Source organism: Phyllostomus discolor, chromosome 7 (assembly GCF_004126475.2).
Source record: "Phyllostomus discolor isolate MPI-MPIP mPhyDis1 chromosome 7, mPhyDis1.pri.v3, whole genome shotgun sequence".
Taxonomy (NCBI): Eukaryota; Metazoa; Chordata; class Mammalia; order Chiroptera; family Phyllostomidae; genus Phyllostomus; species Phyllostomus discolor.
In genome coordinates, this window is record NC_040909.2 from 65,435,343 (window position 1) to 65,456,432 (window position 21,090).

At 40.1% G+C, this 21,090-nt stretch overlaps 1 protein-coding gene across 10 annotated transcripts in view; it reads right to left on the reverse strand.

Moving 5' to 3' along the window:
• Window positions 1–21,090, reverse strand: part of FOXP1 (forkhead box P1) — a 630,544-nt gene that overhangs the window by 91,627 nt on the left and 517,827 nt on the right. For 8 of the 10 annotated variants that reach the window (XM_036031548.1, XM_036031551.1, XM_036031552.1 and 5 more), the window contains 2 exons: window positions 2,979–3,116; window positions 1,838–1,927 (listed from right to left, as the gene is read on the reverse strand). In XM_036031548.1, coding sequence (XP_035887441.1) covers window positions 1,838–1,927; window positions 2,979–3,116 — 228 coding nt within the window. Of the gene's footprint in view, window positions 1–1,837; window positions 1,928–2,978; window positions 3,117–14,058; window positions 14,217–21,090 lie in introns of those variants that run through there. The other 2 variants (XM_036031557.1, XM_036031553.1) reach the window with 2 other exon arrangements.

The window sequence follows — 21,090 nt, forward strand, 5'->3', positions numbered from 1 at the left end:
ATGCATAATGTGCTTCAAAAGTGGGTTTTTACCAATTCTGTTGATCAATTGCACCTCCTTCATATCCCTTCTTTTTTCTGCTGTGTTTACATCTGATGTGACTCAATGACAAGCACTGTCTGAGACTGAGAAACAGGCCTGTCATGTTGATTTATGGGCGCATCAAACCACAACTTGTCCAAACTGAAGCTCGCAGTTCATTAATTAGAGAGTTGTGACTTTGAAGTCAGCTTTCAGACTGTGGTTTTTAACATTTGGCTTAATTTATATGCTCTTGAATGTGGATCTCTAAGGGAAAAACTGAAATTCCCTTCTTGTCTTTGAACTTCTTTTGACCGCACAATAATCATTTCTTTGTCCAGAGTGATGCCTGCAATCCCAGAGTCATTAACGCGCATTGAACTGCCACTGATGAGTAAGCCCTACTGAATTAGAAAAACAGCCAGCAAAACAAAGCTGAGAGCCTTCTGCACAGTGATATCTCACAATTACATGCCTTCCCTCCCTGTGCCATTTCCATTTTAATTACTGTTAGTCCTTTAGATTTACATTTTAGACACTTTTTAATCTGTTTCCTTTTTCTATTATAGCAGCACCCAGTAGCACACCACTGTACATAGGTTGTGTCAGCATTTTCATTAAAGCACCTCCTCCCTTTCACCCCGAAACTGCCCCTACTCTACAGGGGGTTATATACAGGCTGATAAAGAGGACTCCAGGGTGAAAACTTGGAAGGGTATGGAAAATGCACCCAATTTGTGTTGAGGGAGGAACCGACAAAGGGAGAAGGTCTGGGTCATTCCCAGTGGGTAAAATCAGTGCTTCCTGGCCTCCACGCTTGTGTGGCAAGTCACCTGGGAAGACTCCTTCCCAACCAAGGAAAGTGGTCCCCTGCCTAGGGCTTCTTCACTAAGAAGCCATTAAATTGGACTATTGAGCTGTTTATCGAGCTATAAAGTCTGCCATTCCAAGGAGCACACTTAAATGAAAAGCATTTCAGTCACTGTAAAAATATGAGGAAGTTAAGTTACATAGGATAACTTTGGAATGAGTAGATAGATGTCACGATAATGCATGTGTGCATAAAAATACTCCCTCAAAATGACTAAGACTCATGCACACAGAACAGTACAGAAAGTGAGGGGAACCCCTCTCCCTACCAAAGGCCTTACCATTCATGGAACTAATATTGTCTCTTAACTGGGTAGGATACTATGCAATAACTGTGTTACTTCCAAAGTACTGTGAAAATGGAAGTTGCTATAATGCACCATCTTTTGTTAGGGAAACACACACACACTCCAAACTGCAGAATTCTGTAATCTTAATTTGTGTTACTGCAAACTTGCCTTTAGCACTTACTATATGGCCAACTTGCAGGAAGAAGTTAAACTAAGATTGTAGGTGTTTAATCTTGCTCTAACTTTTTGTTTGTCCAGCCACACAAGAGATTACAAAAAAGGCCATCACCACACACCCAAGTTCTCTGAGCTGGAAAAAATAATCAAGTGTGTGTCCAAATCAAATTTTACTGAAAAGTGCTTCACTTCCCCCAGGTAACTCTTGTGAAAGGAGCTTTGGAGGTTCTGCCCACAATCTCACTTCCCAGTGCTCACACGAGGTATACCTGAAGTAGTGTTATAAAATACATGATGGCAAACAAATAGAACTCAGAAAAATCTGAGCGAAAACAGGACAATAATTCTTGGTCTGAAAGCTGAGAACCGATAGAGTCAGCTCAGTTGTGCAATCATTTAAAAGATGAATGACAGTTTAATAGCCACTAGATAGTCCTCTGGGATCTGTGGTTTGAAAGTAAAATATGTATTGTCGGTACCTCTTTAGGCTGTTTTCCAGCATGTTGTTGTTGTAAAAGTTGAAGCTGCAACTGCTCCTGTTGTTTTTTATAAAACTCTTGAAGCTGCTGCTACAAAGAAAGGAGAGGACGGTAAGTCACAGAGGGTAGCGCCAGTCCACTGTCCCTCTTGGTTCCATATACAAACGGTGATTTGAAAAATAGCATCCTTTTATCTGTAATGGCCTGACCTTTAGTTTGAAACTTGATAATAAATTTCAGCACACACCGCCTAGTCTTGGCATTACTGTTTGAAAAGTAATATCCCAAATGAACTGATGAAAAACATACCATTTTCTACACAAATTAATTAAAATAAGGCAAGGAATGACCTTTGATTGTACAACAAAGCCAATATGCCCTTGCTGAAAGAGTCTGGTGAATCTCCACTGCAAAACAGGCACATGCGTCCTAAATGATAGGGTTGAAAAAAGCTGAGGCTATTTAATGTGTGCATCAGCACCATGGGTAAGCCAGCCAGCCTCCTTTGCACCCTGTCCCCACACCTCACCCCACAATGCTGGTCACTATAGTACTGAATGTCATCTTTTCCATTCAGGTGTTCATGAAGTCTGAAGATTAGGTCTCCATAGCACAATCGCAGCCAGAAATTCATTTCAGCATTAGCACAGGTGAAAAAAATAAAGGCAACTATGTACCTTACGATTAGCTAACCTCAAAATGGTTCTTTAAGAAAAATAAATAAATAAATAAAACCCACAAAAAAACAAAACTTGGTAAGTTTCTAAGTTGAAGTCAGGACTTCAAGAGCTGTTCCATTAAACTCGTTCCCAATGTTCTCCCCACTCTGCTTTGATTCACATCATTTAGAGGCCTCTGGGCTTACCAAATAAAAGAATGTAAAGCCACATAAGCCTAAAAGATCTTATTTCCACTAAGTCCAATTACAGCCCTATTCTCAGTCCATCAGGTGCGCTCCAGGTCCACACCCAGTAACTCTGGCAGAGTTTTTCTCTTTCAGGGACGTAGATGAAATCTGTCCTGCCCCACACTCCCTGCTGTGCTTATTCTGCCAGGAGGAAAGCTGCTGCTCAGGTGAGGGCAACCTGACTGGAGTGATAGGCAGGTGTGCAGGACACAGAGCAGGAGGAAGGACAGTTACCTGTTGAAGCATGAGGGCCTGCTGCTGCTGCAGGAGAACCTGGAGCTGCTGAGGGCTCAGCACTTGTTGCTGGAGGATCTGCTGCATTTGCTGGGGAGTGATGACTTGAGGTGTCATCATAGCCACTGACACGGGCACCTAAAACGTTAGCACAGGATAAGCAGGAGCCAGGAAACCACATACACACAGCACTCGGCCTTTCTAGGTTCAGTGGCTGTGGGTCACCAGACTGCTTCAAGAACTGACCAATTTCCCATGCACAATGTACTTATCCAGAGGGGAGGTAGCAACAGATCCTACTGAACCTATTATGAAGTTTATTTTAAGCAAATAATGAAAGAAAACCCTGCAGCACTGACAGGTGTTTCAGGCATTCTTGCAAGCAGACAAGGACAGAAGGCTTAGTTAATGTTGTCTGCAGTTTGGTTAGAACAATTTCAATTTCTTATTAAGAATGAGTTTTCCGTCAGAGTGAGCTGTAGGAAGTCAACACAAACTTGAATTTTGTTTTAGCGAAGAAGGCAAATGGGATCCAGTACCTCTGCAGCTGGAGCTCACATGATTCATTTCCTCTGTGGATCGTGACTTTAAGGACAATCAAGGGATGCTGAGTCTTGTGGATAACTGAACCTTGGACACACCTTCTGAACTTAAACACAGACCCTTCCTACAACGCCTTTTGCCCTTCCTTATTCACCCAGCATACAGATGTCTCCGTTCTTTCATATTATGTGTAATACCATTAAAGCTGCTTTCCATGACATTTCAGTGACAAACAGCTCCAGTGATGAACTTGATAGCATTTCATATTTGCAACTGTTAACACATTTCTGCACGGGCATCTCTGCAAGGAACCTGCACACAGTATCTTGAAAGGATGATGTCTTGTTCAGATAAAACACTGACATTAAAATGACAGGCTGTCTTGGCCAAGGTTACACAAATTGTATTCAAGCGGATACCTAATGACAATGCTATGAATTCTGCAAGCTTTCTAGAATGTAATTTAGCTATTCAAAATAATCACTGCACTTGTGTTTAATTTGCAGACTACATTGAGAACCATTTTGTCAGTCCCTGTAATACAAGGAGACTATTTCATGAAAAATCACCCCCCCAAATTTAAAAAAAAGGAAAGAAAAAAACAATGAAAGAAAAGACAAAACTGTATGTCTTCTAACAGTAATATTTAAGCATCTTACTTTTCTTTGGTTTCTAATCAAACATGTGACAGCAAGAAGCAGTAAAGGATATACTTTTGTTACAAAGGATCTGCTGTCATTTCATGTATTACAATAAAAGGTAATAACATGTTTTGCACTTTGCCTGTGTGCCACTTTAAAAAAAAATCCAGCAGACAATAGCTGATCAAAAGATAAAAGAATTTAAAAATCTTTCAGGGGAACAGTAAGCAAAATTCGAGAAATGCAGTATTAATTTTATGTAACATAATGCCTTAATAAGCAGTTTATCTTGACTTTTTCACATGATTTGTCCTGTCATTTGCATAGCAAGCTCTCATTCCTAATTTCACAGTCATTATGCACTGATGTCCCGATTTCTCAGCATCACTAATTTTGATGAACTAAAAATGGTTCTTGAAGGTCAGATTCATGTACAGTGAACACCCTGCACTGTTGTCTCGGGTATGTTTGTGTGAGGATGTTTATATATAAGTTTCTCATTGTTTGGAAAACACTAACCAGAACATTTGAAAAATTTCATTAACCCAACTCTGGAAGGTCATCAACAAATTCTTTCTATTGCAGCGGCCTTTCAAATGTGGATGTAGATACATTGTAATTTAAAACAGATGGGAATGTCTGAATATTTTTACATGCAAAAAGGGACAGATGTATATGAATGGATAAATTATCCTTCTAAAAAAAGACACTACTTCCAAACACAAAAATATCACCAACAGTTTACAGTGGACTTCAATCCAAGGCAAACACCAAGAAGACATTATCAAAAAACACCTAACCATCTGTAAACTAATTCCAATTACTCTACTTTGTCTTATATTTTCAATTTTTCATTATGTATTTGGGTGACAATCACTATCTTCTGAGCTGCTAAAGCCAAGATATCACAACAGAAGTTTACTTTTCCTTGAGAGTTGCATCATCATACTGGGAGGCTTGATTAAGTAAACAAAAGAACTACATTTAAGGTTCTTTTCTCCTCTGTGTTCCTTGGATGATGTGCAATACAAATACTCTTGAGCCAAATTTCTGATGGCGATGAACAAGAAAATAGACAGGAATAGGGTGGTGTAAGATCTAAACTGACGATGAACACAAAATTAACAGTGTTACAGCAGAAATCATCACAGAAACCACACTTCATCACAATTTTTAAAGAACTGTGGAAAGCCTATGCTAGAAAGGGGTACAAGAAAATTTTGCGGGGGGCTGACGAAAATGCCCTCTATCTTGATTGGGATGGAAGTCACACAGATGTATAGAATTATCAAAATTTTCCCAAATGTACACTTAAAATGAGTGCATTTTATAATATGCAAATTATACTTCAATAAAATCAATTTTAAAAAGTTAAAAGGACTGACATATAATTTTTAAATCTTTACATACAGCCAACAGTATAAATTTCCTCTTCCCATAGTTATTCAATTTTTGTAGTCATGTTACAAAACAGAAAAGTGAACTTGGGTCTCTCCTCCTTTTTTTCCCTTTGGACATTAAGATGGAGGTGCTGATGAGTTTTAAAATGCATAAAGCAGCAGGCACAGCCAAAGGGAAGAAAGAGGCAAGAAGCCTGAGTAATCCTCCAGCTTGGGGATCGGCCTCTGAATAATCAGAAGTGGGTTATTATATCCCGATGGCCTTACCTTTGCTTTTACTATCCGAAACCACATTTTCACACCAGTTAGCTTTGAGCCTCCAAAGTGGACTGGAGATTAATTTATAAATGTGATAAAACTGAGATTTCCTTCCCCAAAGTTTATGCTCCATGTCATGAAAATAGGTTCTGGAAAGCTTTAGCAAACATACCCAAATGGACAGAAACCATTGTGGGATAGAAAGGTGTGTGCGGGGTGGGGGGAGGGGGTGAACGCATTTTAAGGCTTTAAACAGCTAAGATTTATAGCCTACATACCCCTCCCTAAACTCCCAATGTTCCAGTTTTTCACATAGCCAGTCCCTACTAATACCAGGAATCAAAGGGCATGCAGTACCAGCGAGAGGCTATTAGAGCCCACACTTTATTGCCCATTACTACTGAGGTCATTAGCAGCAAGAGTGATTGTACCAGTCTTAACCTATTGATCACTGCAACTACTATCATTTAATCCTGTGTTGAATGTCTGGAAAGCAGCTAAAGGCACACAAGAGAGAGTGCTTTAGCATTGAAAAATATGGTCAAAGCTTAGAAATTACACGTTGATTCATAAAATCTAGCCCATGGTTTAAATCAATAGTATTTAAAACAGTCATGTGAGTTTTTCACTACAGTGCTCTAATATTTACGGGCCCCTCTTTGAGAGTATTCAGTCAAAGCTAAAACTTTTTTCCCTGATTCTATGCCATCTACTTTACCCTCCTTGAGAAAAAAAAAATAACATTAATTTCTGATATTTTCTATGCTACAGGGCTCATGCCTTAATTGACAGTTCAACTTATTTCTTGTTTTCTTTCTCAAATGAAAATTTAAATATAATGCAAAAAATTATATCCCCAATACTGTAAGTACCTTAACTGTCTGAGTACATAGAAATGCGTATGTTTTATGAGTTAACAATGAATCATAAAAGGCAATTTATGAAGAACTAGAATGATTCTGCCTAGCTGCCTTCAGGGATCAGAAATTCAAATTAAAGTTCTGGCAGACATTTAAAGAATGCTAGCATACAAAAATGAATTTAAAAAACACACACAGTTAACACTCTTTAGTTGAGTTTCAAGAGGAAATTTTGAATTAAAACATACACACCAGCACGTGTGTGAAACTGCTGACTGATAGCAGCTGGGTGTGGCTGACCCCAGGTGTGCATAAATCTGCCGGAATGGCAGAAATACAGGTGAGTTTCGGATGCTGCTACTACGGGCCTGTTGCCACCTTAATATCAGTAACTGGCAAAATGTCATTAGCACTAACAAGTGCTGTAAAAAGCCCTTACACTGCTGTGTAAATTTTGCCTGATACAGTTTTCTTTTACTTCAAAATGACTTCATATAATCTGAGCAATAGAAGATAATTAAAATAATATGCATTATTATTTTCTTTTATTCCCAACAGGCATGGTAGATGATGGAAGAGGAAAAAAATCTAAAAAGCTAACAAATAAAAACACCCATAGAAACAACACGTATTTTTAATCTAGGAGACAATTGGAGGAATTGAGTGAGAGGGAAGACACAATACACATAAGGAAAATAACATGTTATAACATGTTTTTTGCTTTCTCTTCAGTTTACACTCGTATGATCTAAAGTAAATATTGCCCAGTATAAACATACATTAATTTTGTACATCAGCTTCTTCTCATAATTGCTATGTGTACAAATAATAAAAATGAGAAGATGAAGTATTTTAAACACAGTTTTATTTCACTTAATCTGAATTAATACTTTAGAAACTATTTTTCATCTCTGGTCTTTCACCACACGTATGTCCCAGAAAACTCCAGTCCCATACAGAGTTTGGGCTATATTTGGATGATAAGTGACCAGGATAGGCAGTGATACCTGGTTCATCAAATAACAAGAACAAAGTAAGTTTTAAATCAGAAGGTTCCAGAACATCAAAACAAACCAAAGAAAATGACTGCAAAAAAGAAATGAACTATACCAAATTTTACATAGTCATATAGAATAGCCTGTGTAGAATAAATACCACTGCTGCCCTGAGAAAGATGACAGTTTTCACAATTAATAAGCCAACGGATAAAACTAATATATTGGCAAATGGAAAAGTTAGGAAGCTTCTATCTGCCCCCATCATATCTAGCAAGAACACATGCCTGCACGCACACACACACACACACACACACACACAGGGAGATACCATGCTAGGCAGTTGTATCATAGAGAAAAGAAAATACATTCCTGACATAATATTTCAGTCTTAAAAAAATTAAAAAGCCTACTATTCATGTGGGAAGTGTAATTCTGTTTCATTATGGAATTCTGCTTTTTGTATAACTCTTTTAGAGTTAGCTATTTTGCCACAATACTGTACAAAGCATTAAGGCAGGTAATGGTTATTATATTAATGCAAAATCATCTAAGTAGTGAGTCATTAGCATAACTGTTCTCTCAGTAACAATACAACCACCTATTAAAATTTCTGGAAAAAAAAGGCCTCTTTAAAATGCAATTAGCATTTCATTTTTTATCATGTTGTTTATTGCATTCTATCAAGAAAGGCTATCTTTCTTTCAGGAAGGATTGTATGGCTAAGACTTGTCTGCCAATCAGGAGTTATTTCAGGTTATCAACCCTAATAAGCAATCTCGAGCAAAGCTCCTCCAGCTTTTCTTTTCTTTTGTCTTTAAATTTTACAGAGGGGTCAGAAATTCCTATTTGTTTACAGCAGATAATTACTGGAACCTCAACTGCTGTCCTCTAACATCCCCCACACACAAGGTTACTCACTAAGTGCCAGCAGAATTGTTTTAGCTTCAATAAATATCAGCTTCATTTGCATAAAAATGTAAAGTTTACATAAATTAAATAGCTTCTCCCATTAGCAATTGTTAAATGCAGGAAACAATGGAAGCTACACCTGAAAGTAATCATCCAATAAACACTTATGTTTTCAACTGAGCAAGTATTATTATTACTATTTAAAGGGAAAAAAGCTTTTTCCTCCCTCAATCCCTTCCTCCTGTTGAAGAGATGGAAAATAATTTAGTGCACGTGAATCAAAGCTGCTATGATAGTTTATACTAACAATAACAACAACAATCATTTTTAACTGCTGCAAATCGGAAGGGATTACTCCAAGACAGTACCTCGGAGAACCACAAAAAAGATTTTATCCACAAATTTTGAGCTCCTGAAGAGAAAAGGAAGAGGCTTTGGCTAAATAAGTTTTCTTAAATTGAAACATTATTCAAAAATAGTAAAAGAGGTAGCCACTGTACCAATCCTATTTGAAACACATACACAATCAAAATAAAGGCTAACTTGTAGATACCATTGTAGGTCAAAGGATACCATTAAATGCAGAAAATGGAGTCTTTATCTTTGCTCAATAAAATGTTTTTCTAAGACTAAGAATAAAATGTACAGCTCTGCTTTTTTTCATGCTTTAGCCAGCAAAGAAAATATCACAGGAGCTTAACTTCAAATATGTGTTTTTTTCCCCCACATTATTGAGGTGGGGGGGGGGGGTACTATAATGAGGTTGAAACATTCAGGTAGACCAAAAATAGATCATTCCAAAGTTGGATAAGGGCTTACTTTTAGGGTGTGTTGCCTCGTTTTTCTAGAATTACAACTTCAGTTTCTCAAATTGTGTAATTTCTCATTCCTGTTTCCAACACCTTCACCTTATACATCACAGTTAAGTTAAGGGGTGCAAATTAGATTCTAATGAGAAAACATCAGTTGCTTCTTTGACAATCTCACCATTCACTGATTTATTTCTAATGAAGACAAAACCCAGCCAAAAGCTCCCTATGTGTTAAAGGTCAAAATATGTTCAAAAATACTTAGTAAAATTCAGGCAAATGGGAAAGCTGCGAGGACACATCTTATGAAATGGTGTGACAATTAGAGTAATTGTACAAAAAACCACCTTCAGAAGAAAATATAAGAAATTAAGCTACCACAATTGTAATAGGTTAGATGAAAAAAATAAAAATTTAATGTATTCTCCCCTGTGTCATCTTGTTTTGTCAAGACATCAAATAGAATTGGGAAGTACAAAATAACAAGCCCTTGAGAAATCAGAGAAGCCGACCTTTTTGATGTTGTTGATTTACCTTGTTCTTAGTTATTTGAACAATAATGTTTCAGATTTAAGGGCAAGATAAAACTTAAAAATTAAAACATGATACCAAGGTATTCTAAAAAAAGGGGGGACACCATAACATTTAGACTGCATCTTTATGCTTTTAACTGGCTTTGAAAATGAGGCATGATGTATGTGGTTTGCTATTCACTATTCTCATCCTAAATTAATTTCCTTTCAAACAACTGCCAGGTTGAAGAGATTATTCCTACAATCCTAAAGTAGAGGCCCAGTTTAGCTCTTTCCAGATAATACTGCAAAGGACTGTTTAGTTAAGAGGTACCTGAGTTTTCTTAAAAAAAAAAATAAAGGAAAATAAGGCTGAATTATATGAGGAGGGAAAAAAGTATTGCTCACTCAAAATGACTAAAATGAATGTCCAGAAATATCGTGCTGCTTCCGCTTCCAAGAAAAGAAATCTTTCACTAAACAAAAATTTAGTTTAGGGGGTTACGGCTACCACCAAATCTAGCCATGCAGGTATACATAAAGTTGCGTTCCTTCTTTCCCCTGAGGGACCCACAGCTTATCAGAACGTTAACTCCTAGGCTTACTTGTCTACACTTTTCTAAAACAATGTGTACAGAGATGTATAAAATCAATATATCACAAAATAGCTCTCCCAATTTTTATATAGCTTCTTCTACTAGAGAATATACCCGAACCAAAAATGTTCTAAAGGTACTAAAAGTAAATAACCCAGTATTTACAAATACTACAATTTGTAAAACTTGGACTAGTTAATAGCTATTTAATGATTATAACTCCTTATTGTGGAATTCACATTTAACATATACACACGCAGAGGCACAACTTATGTATTTATTTACTTGAACCTTCTCTCATCATCTGTTGTTGCATTATTATTCCTTGCTTAAATCACAAAGAACTACCTGAAGTGGATTCTAGTTGGCTATTACATTTGCCTAGTTACTAAGATAACATAGTTTTAAATTCCTCTTTAGTGATGTTCATCTACAACTAAACCACATAATAAAATGAATTTTTCCAACCTTCCTTTTTGCCAATCAAATTTTACTCAAAATCTGTATCAAGCCGATAAGTTGGTTACAATATTCTCTCCTGATGATTTCAGATACGCAGTAAGTCAAACACAATTCTGCCCCATTAGCCCAGATAAATCTGGAATTTCATGGCTTCTAATTAATGTGGATTTTAATTTTTCTGTGTCTTACACGTGTGGAAACTCGCTGAAAAGTTGCAGAACTGGTCAGTGTCTTCAAAGAGTTTATCTTTCAAGCGACAGCTCCTGACATTGTGCAAATACAAAGCAGTGCTGGTGAGGGTTTTGTTTTTAAGGTACACTTAACTGCAAACAAACAAAAAAGGTTCAAGCCAACAATTCCTATTACAAGCTTTCTGATGATTTATGGTTTACCAACTGAGCAAGGTTATACAACACGGCATGCCTTTAGATGCATTATTTCAGCTAGTTGAGATTTAATTAAGATCACAGTCTCTAAAATCCCTGTCAAATGAAAATTCTGAGAAGACAATACACTATATATCCTCATGCAAAATGTTTCCATTCCATCCTCTGGAAAAACGTGAGTTAAACTGCATTTCTATGGCTGCAACAAAAGTTCACTAATTTTGTTTTCTTCTGACACTTTGGTTGTTTTCTATTATATGTTGTAAGATCATTCCTTTCCAGGGAAGGAAGAAAAAAATCGAGAGTGACACATGTTGCAGAAAATGCACTTGACATTATTACCCGACATTATCATAGTTTAGCTATGTCATCACATTTTCATGTAATCAGCCCATGCTTGGAAGTTTCATTTAATGAAATATGTTTATTTAAAAACACAACACAAACGGGAAACCTACCCTCCTTGAATTACTCAACTGATTGACATGCTAAGCTTCTCATTTCTTAACGGACCAACTTTTTTTATCAGATGAGCTGCACAAGAAAAGAAAGTTCTTAGGGCAAATAGGAGAATATAAAGCCCATTAGTTCTCCTCTGTAAGTAGTCCTTAGTGTAAAAAAATCTTTAATAGTTTTCTCATAAATTGGTAAAAAAAAAAATTACAGGCCCTGGCTGGATGGCTTGGTTGGTTGGAGCATCATCCTGGCATGCCAAGGCTGCCGTTAGACCCCTAGTCAGGGCACACGCAAGAATCAACCAGTGAATGCATAAATGAGTAGAACAATAAATCTCTCTCTCTCCCTCTTTCCCCACCCTGTCTCTATAAAGTCAATAAATAAAAAATTAAAAAATGTATAATCATGTGGCCCTTTGTGTAGACCAATGTATTTTCATTTGCATCATGTTAATATTTTTTGCTTATCTTAGGCCTTAGAAATGACAGGTGCTTGCAGTCCGGCTCTTGACAGGCCACTACACAAATAAGTGTCTTGCTTGAAAGGGCTAATGCAGTACTAATGAACAATAAATCAACTTTGATTATCAAGTGTCAGCCCAGTCCGTTCTCAGTTCAGCTCTATCACATCCCAGAATAAGGCAGTCAGGTCTCTGGGTAGGCAGTCTGTATTTTGGTTTCATTTTTACACACTTGTCATTAAAATGTGTCAGGCAGCAACAAAGAATCACATAAAATAGAAGTAAGCCCTTTTTCAATTTATGCAGAGGGTACCAATTTGGAGAATGTGCTTCTGTCTTCACTTGATTTACTTAGTGACGAGGCAACATTCAAGAAACATTCTTGTAAACAACAGCAGCAAAACATCAAATCCAAAACTAAAATCTTAATATGATCAGATCATGTCTGAGGTCTTTCACAATGACATCCTAGCTTGAACACGTTAACTCATAAACCATCTTTGATTGCACACACATTCTCTTGAAAATTCTATTACAAACAAAGCAATACAGGGCTGCTTCTAAAATAAAAACTTCACTTGATTTAAACAAATAAATAAAAGGCTCCTTTAACACTGACTTCCAAATGTTAAAATAAATGTAACAGTTTTTTTTCCTAAGCAGATTAGTCACCGATAGTATGATTCACATTTCCTGTTACCAGGCTTAATTTTCCCCCCAAATGTGTCACTTTCAGAATGCTGGAACCTATGGAAATTAGATGATTTGTATTTTTAAATTGGCTTGATTAGAATATATGGTTTGGATGGACGCGAATATTAAAATTATTAGATATTTTCCTTAAAACTGACAGGCTTTGAAGGAGTTAATCCCAAAAAGGAAGAGTCTATACGTACTTTGCTCTAAAACTTTACCGCCCACTTCCTAAAGATCCTCTTTCCCATCACAACACTTGGCGGGGAGGGGGGGGGGGTTCCCCCTTTCCATTGACCGTCTTTCAAGCAGTTTTGACAGCTGAGTTTGCTGCATTCGGATGAGAAAAGGCGATTCCTCACTCAGCTGCACGTCCTCTCCGAAACGCCTCTCAAAGCTTAATTAACCAGCGAAGTAACGCGACAGTGGCTGAGACTCGCAACCTGCTGGAGTGCCGCTTCATCCGCCTGCTTCACTGTGGGGCTCTATTTCTCCCCTTCCTCCTCCCCCTTCCCCCTTCAATGAACGTAAACTCCGTCAATTTGAACAGCTAAACTGAATATAGCCTAGACAGAGAGAGAAACTATCCAAAGCAAAGAAACAGCCACGGGTTATACTGAGATGGAAGGCGCCTTGTATATATCACACTCTAAAAGTGACACACATTACGCCCCAGATAGGTCCCCCGCGTGGAAGTATGGCGAGGGCTTTTACCAAAGTGGCTGCGTGAAGACCAGACCCGCAAAGAATGAATCGTGAACGAAAAGGAGAGCGCGAGAGCCGGCACAGGCAGGACTTTCTCCAACTCGCAACTATATCCCACCCAACAACATTTAAAAGGAGGGCGAGCTAGAGAGGGTGTCTTTCCAGGACGCACAGGCCTGTGGTTACTTCCCTCCTCTTTACTCCTCCTCTCGCCTGCGCTTCCACAGCGCAACTCCCACAAGTTGGTAAACAAGATCGTTACCATTATCTTTTTTAAAGGCTCAACTTGGAACCCCTCGGACGCTCCCGAGGTCCGCAGCGACACCCCAGAAAGCTGCCCCGTGGAGCCCCAGCAAGGAGCTCAGACCGCCAGGTCAATCACTGGGACTCACCTGACACTGTCCATGTAGCCCCCGGGCGCGCGGAGCCGGTGCGGGTCTGAGCGCCGGGGCCCGGCGCGCGCGGGCGGGTGGGCGTGCGAGGGTCCGGCGGCCTCGGTGCGGCGCACTGCACGCGCGGGCGCTCGGCTCGCGGGCTGACACACGCGCTGCGCCGCGCCCCCCGCCCCGCCCGTTCCGCCAATCACAGCCCGCCTGCGAGCGCTGCGCCGCGCCCTCCACCTCCCACACAATGGGCCCCGCGCCGCCGGCGCCCCGGTTCCGCGCCGCAGGTGAGCCTTGCCTCCGCCAGGCCCTGCTCGCTCGCGCTCAGCCGGCCGACCCGCCTCTGCCCGGAGTCCGGGCCAGCGTGCCCGCATCCCTGAGGCCGAGGCCAGGGCGACCGGTGGGGTAGCGTGCTTGCTGCGTCTTGGAAACCGACAAAGAGTTGTCCCCACCTTCGAGACAAGACCGAGGGGCACCGGAGGGGACTGGCCGCCGGGCGCCTGCTACAGACTCTTAGCAACTGCTTAGAGCCGGGAGGGCGCGGGCTCAAAGAAGCGCTTTCCTCGAAAACGGCTATTGCAAAAGAACTTTCGCTTCACGTGGACGGTTTCACCAAGCTTGGGCCTCTTTCCCCCCCTTTTTTCCCTCTCGGGCTCGCCAAAGTGTGCTGGTGCGGGCACAGAGCTACCATCCGGGGGCAAGTGCATGACCACCAAGGTGCCTCGTCGCTCCATCGAGCGACTTCCCATCGATAATGACAGATGCTAAAGAAGGCAACTGACACAGGCTCCTTCAGAAATAACTCTTTAAATTCCTTTCTTATTTATACGGCAACAGCAACAACAAAAGCTACTCTGCATAGGCACGTTAACATGACCTCTATCACAAACAGCCACTGGTCTTTAATGCTACTTACAGCTGAGTACCGTGTTTTGCAAAAAGTCACCAGTGTGCTTTCAACTCTGTTGACTGGACTGGCACGACTTAGGTGCCAGATAAGTTTCTTCAATTTTGGCAGCTCTAGAATTATCTATTTACCATCTTTAACTTAAGAGAAAAACCTCTTGGTTTGTTCTTAAAGACAAATCATTTTTATTATTCTTCTCAAAATATTTCAGGAAAAAGTAGTACATCAATACTACTTATTTTCCTTTGATTAAGAAAGCAAGCCACAAATCCTAACCCAGTAATTCCAGATTTACTTGACGGTATTTTTCCACGTCAGGTGTGGACAGGCAGGTTACTACGAACCAGAAAACATATTGATAAAAATTCCAATCAAGCCAATGCCTGAATTTCAATAAAGTCAGAAGGGGAACAGACAATCCTCCCACTAAATTAGCTGCAAAAGAGAAAAGCACCAGTGGCAGACGCTCTCCACCCTACAGTGTTTCTGTGTCAGATAACAAATTTATTAATGGAATTTTTCAGGTCACAAAAATGTGACCCCACCCTCTCATGAATATTCAATAGAGAACCAAGGAAGGTCTCTTAGGGAGAGGGACCTTAAATCTGCCCAAATTTACCATGAATCACAGAGTTCTGACTCTTAAAGATAAGACGCACTCCTCTGGGAGGGCCTGGCAGGGCCCCAAAGACAGAAAATAAAAGTCCAGGAAATTCTCTTCAACCAATGCACAGTGAGAAAGTAGAAATGCTCATTTCAAAATATACATGTGACTTTTCAAAGGTATTATAATTATTTTGAGGTTTAATGTCTGTGGACAAAATTGGAGTGCACTTTGAATAAGCAGTTTATTTTTAAAAGGTAAGTTTATCCATGAGGCATCCATAAAACTAATGCATACTTTTTTACAAGTTGGACTAACTACCTCTTTTGCACGTCAGTGTTTATCAGTTAAGAGTCTCCAGAAGCATTAAAACCAACAACAAACAAACAACAAACATTACAGATGTTTATGGCCCAGCTGTGGAGATGAACCTTACATAGAATAATCAGAGTGATGCAATGTGGTAGTTACAGTACTAAGTTATATGATGGTTTCTTTAAGCACATGGGACCACAGAGAAGGGGCAGAGCAGTGGGAGCGGGAGAGGTCTGGGAAGGTTGCTTGGGGTGGTGGTATTTAAAGGACTGGTGGTTGGATAAGGGGGACGTGACAATATGGAGAGGGACGAGGCTTAGCAGGCTAATTCAGAGGCCCTCCCTGCCTACTCTCCAAACATGATACAGTGACTCAGAGACTACTTCCAGGCAAGGAAATGTACCATCAGTGATAGACCTGGAGAAGCTGTATATGTCCAAGACATTTTGATGAATTCTGGGTGGTCAGGATCCCCTTCAACATGGGTCTACCTGGACTGTTCTTGGGATACACTGAGAACTGGAACTTTCTACCTCTGAAGTACAATATAAAATGTTCAAACTTACAGTGACTTGCCTTGGCCAAGTGGCTCAGTTGGTTGGGGCGCTAACCTGTACACCAAAAGGCTGCACATTCAGTTACCTGTCAGGGCACATACCTAGGTTGTGGGTTTGATCCTCAACCAATTGATGTCACTTTGTCACACTGATGTTTCTCTGTCTCTCTTCCCCCCTCCCCCTCTCTCTCATATCAATAAATACATCCTTGGGTGAGGATTAAAAAAAAAGTGACTTACAAGACTTAGTTAATACCATTTACTCATCACCATGAGGGCTTTTGGGAAAGGCTGGGTCAGAAAGGCCAAAAAAAAAAAAAAGGCATTTGGATTGGAGGGGGCTGTAGAATGGGTTATTCAGCCATAGGGTCTCATTTAGTTTTCAAAACTTTAATAGAAATTGCAATCCCCATTTTATAGGGGAGGAAACTGAGATTCAGAAGGGCAAAGTGATTTATTTTCACACCTAGCACCACAGGCCCCATGGGAGAGCAGATACTGAACAGTTAAAGAAAAAGAGAGGCCATGATAACATTAGATGAATATGGGAAGGGGGTACTGGTGTTTAAGAAAGAGTGACGGACATGCTAAATACGGTACTGAAAATATTTTTGATGCCCACAACCTAACACCCACAACAGATATAGCCCCTGTTCAAACACCACATATTAAGAAACCTATCAGTTGCTAAATGAGTCCATTGTGCAGCTGGCTGTGTACTTAAGAACAGATTACTATGATCCTACCCCAAACTCTAACCAGCAAATAACACACCTGGGACTAAAATTATGTGTTATGTTAGGTTCTGCTGGGCTTTGGCCTTGACCACAGAAGAATGTGAAAGGTTTACTGCCCATCCGAGCTGAGCATGAAGATAAGATGTACTTTAAAGGAGCAGTCAGGAGGAGTGCCAGGACATGATTCCCATGCACTGATGAATGGCACACTGATGAGTGACAAGGAACCAGCAATGTTGCTTGGCCCACATGCTCCAGCTCCAGCTGAGGTCCTGCTTTGCTAGGAGCTGCTTGGAAATAATAAGAGAAAGACCTGTGAATGGACATAGGCTCATAAATTTCTAGCAACAATGAGAGTGGGAGACCTGCCCAGATAAAGTCAGTTATGGTACCCTGTTCTCAGAGGAGACAACTGTAGTTTCTGTTGCCAGGAAGTTTATTTGCCAGGCAGTGAAATAACAATTGATGAATAATTTGATGGGTCGAAAAATCAACTGCATGATGAGAGGGCCAAGACCTTCATTCAATTCTCCATCTTCTTCCAAACAACATTTGTGTTAACACTTATTTCCTCTCTCTTTTCCAATTAATATGGTGGAGTATCCAGAACATATCCTGAAACAATTTAAAGCACAGGTGGCAAACACAAGGCCCTCAGGTTGAATCCAGCCCTCTACCTTGTTTTATTCCGCCCAACCCCTTGTTCCTACGCAGCGGCAGTGCTGAGCTCTCCCTTAACTGTTAAGGAGTAGTTACATTTGTACAATCCTAAAGTTACATTCGGCCCTTTAAAGGCAATCGTGAGGCTGAGGTGGCCCCCAGTGAAAATGAATTTGACACCCGTGACTTAAAGAGATCTGACCAATGAATCCTGTTGCTAGAGAGAAAGTGATGAAATGGGTATTCAAAATTGAAGCTCCTTGCTCCAGTGAGGGCTTGAAGGCTGCCCAGAGCATCGTTTCTCTCTGGTACGAGCCCTGCTTTCCTATTTTGGATCTCTCCAAAGACTGTCAATCTGTAGCCAATTACAGTTATTAAACTGCAACAGCCACACCCAATTCCTAAGATCTGGGCATTAATCTCCAAGGAGCCACAGTTCCTTCTTGATTTAAATAGCACTTATACTTAAAAAATATAAATCAATACATCATCCATGTACAGGCAGTTAAGGCAGGTAGCTCTACACTGATACTGTATATGTTGTTGTTGTCTGTGTTGAAAATAAAGCTACCAATTATGTTGTTTTTCTTCTGTGCCTCCTTGGCCAAGGGAAAACACTGAGTTCTCTTCTATTCTATAGGAGTTTAAATTTCTCTTTATAACATCCTCCCAACTGCCACTAGCATCTTCACTTAATGCAACATTTTATAATGCCAGTGTCCCTCGTTCATACACACACACACACACACACACACACACACACACACACACACCGTGCCATGTCAACCTTCAAGTGACTTATGAATATCATGGGTATATAAACTATGGAAAACATTTACCTCCCCACATAAATCTCTCACTCTAAATGTGAAGACATTAATAAAATATCTCTACTAAACAAAATCACATATGGAAAAGAAAAACAATAACATTTTGTCGTAAGTCTGCATTTGCTTGACAGTAACATGATAAAACTATATAATCTGTTGTTTTAATATAATGTAAAATACTTTACTGAACTGCTTCTACCATAGGTTAGAGTGGATTACACTAGAATGAACAGTTCTCAAAAATGTGTTTGTTTTAGGGAAGGAAAGCATTTCCCAAAGAGCATTATCCTTCAGATACCTAGAAAAAAAGAATCACTACCCCCATCAATAGCTAGTCCTTCCTTCTCCTGCAAAGAGTGACAACATTTATGGCACCTACATACAAACCCTCAATTTTAAGCATAACCAGAACTGGGTCATTGAAGGGGAAAATATAAATGGATCATAAGGGATTAAATTACATTTTAATTTTTTTAATGTTTAATTATGTAGAAATAGCTGAATATCTGATAAAGGTGACTGGCCACCTTTATTTAGTAAAGTCAGATTTTCCAGAGACTTGTCGTGTGCAGCAACCCTGCTGGGGCAAAGGGAGCGTGTTCCCGCTCGCCCTCGAAACAGGGCTCACAGGTTTGCCTCCCAGTCAAGGCCACCCTTCTGTGACCCCAGGTGACACACCCTCCTGTCAAAATCTTCTTTAGGCCTGCCCTCTGCTGGTAAACCAGCCAGGATTAGGAAATTTCAAGTACCTCAACTTATTCGAGACAATTTTTAAAAGCTATAGAGATAAAAGATATGTAATGAACTGCTAACTGCAAGATATAAATTAAGACACTTTAAAATGGGAGAGGGTGTGCCCCAGTGGAATATGGCACTTTAATGTAAAAATGCACATTTGTCTATTCTATTGCCTGCATGCTCACAGCAGGGCAGTGCCAAACTCTGTATTTTAGCTCACCAAAGAGAACAACCTGTATTATGTTGGGCACCTTGCCTTCTCTTTTGCTCACTCTCCAGGGAAAGCATGTCGGCACGTTTTCAATAAAACACCTTCTTAGCAGTACAGGGCCACTGTTCCCATTTCAATGGTCCCTAAGGTTTCATGACACCATATATTTAACTGACTCACAGATCAAGTTTTCCTCTGGCATTCATGAGATCCACATAAAGGGAAAGAAAAAAAAAAGCTAAAGAAGACCTTTAGCCTATCTGTTGTTGAAGTAAGAAGGCAGTCAACTTTGAGATTGATTAGCAGGGCATGGCTTACACAGAACAGGGTGTGCTCCTATGCCTGTTTCCACTATTGGAACCAGGCCAGCCTGCAGGAGGGCCCTGGGCTTTGGGGGGAATTGTCTGCAGCAGTAGCAAGGGGTGAGGTGGGATTTAACGGTGCCAGTCCCATCCTTGTCAATGGGAAGCTGGAGGCCTTATAAATCCCTGCATACCACTGCAGAAATGTATCTCCAAGACGGGAAAATGGAGCTTAGTGGTTGCAACCTCAAAATCATTGGGAAGTAGCACTTTTGACAGCGCTTTAGATGCCGAGTAAATGCTCTTATAAAGAACACCCAATCCAGTCAACAATAAATCTTACACCGGGGAAGACTGTGCGGGGCTGTGCAATCCCCTCCAAAGATAATTACCTTCCACACTGTGTGGCACAGAAACCACTACACAGAAAACATTGTCTAGGGCATTATAGATCTCTATGAATTTTTTTTTCCTTTATAGTCATGGGTCTCTCTCTCTCTCACACACACACATGTGTGCACGCACATGCATGTGCACACACACACACACACCACCTTTAAAAAATCCATACAAAAATCCAAAGATTTGTCTTCTTTTGAAGAGAGAGAAGGTACAAGGCTAGTTCTTGTGGGATGGGGGCAGTGGGACTGGGGAGGGTGATGTGGGCAGCACTCAGGAACAGAATCGGAAGTGTACAGTCTGCAAACAATTCCAAAGTGGGACTCACCCAAAAAATAAATAAAGAGGTATATTCTGAGCTTTCCTAGCTCAAAGTGGCCTCCAGCAGTGTCTGTTTAACCCTGAGATGAACAGAAGTACCAGATATGACATAGAGTTAAATGGCTCTGTCATGAATAAATAGTGTGATTGCAACCAAGTCACTTCACCTCTGTGAGCCTACACACTTCATCGAAACAAAGAGAAACATGAATGAAATACTCTGTGGTTTCTTGAACAACAACAACAATAGTAATAACAACAACTATCATTACTGGCATCTTATTATGTACAGGGGCATATTTCACACTAGCAGAGGACTAACCTCTAGGTATTTTCTTGCTTTCAATTAAGGTCCTTTATAAAACTACCAGGAATATAGTTAAAAATACATATACAAATAGAATTTTAGAGCTCAAGGATCTTGGATACTCTGATCATGTCAATGGTAAATCAGGGAACAG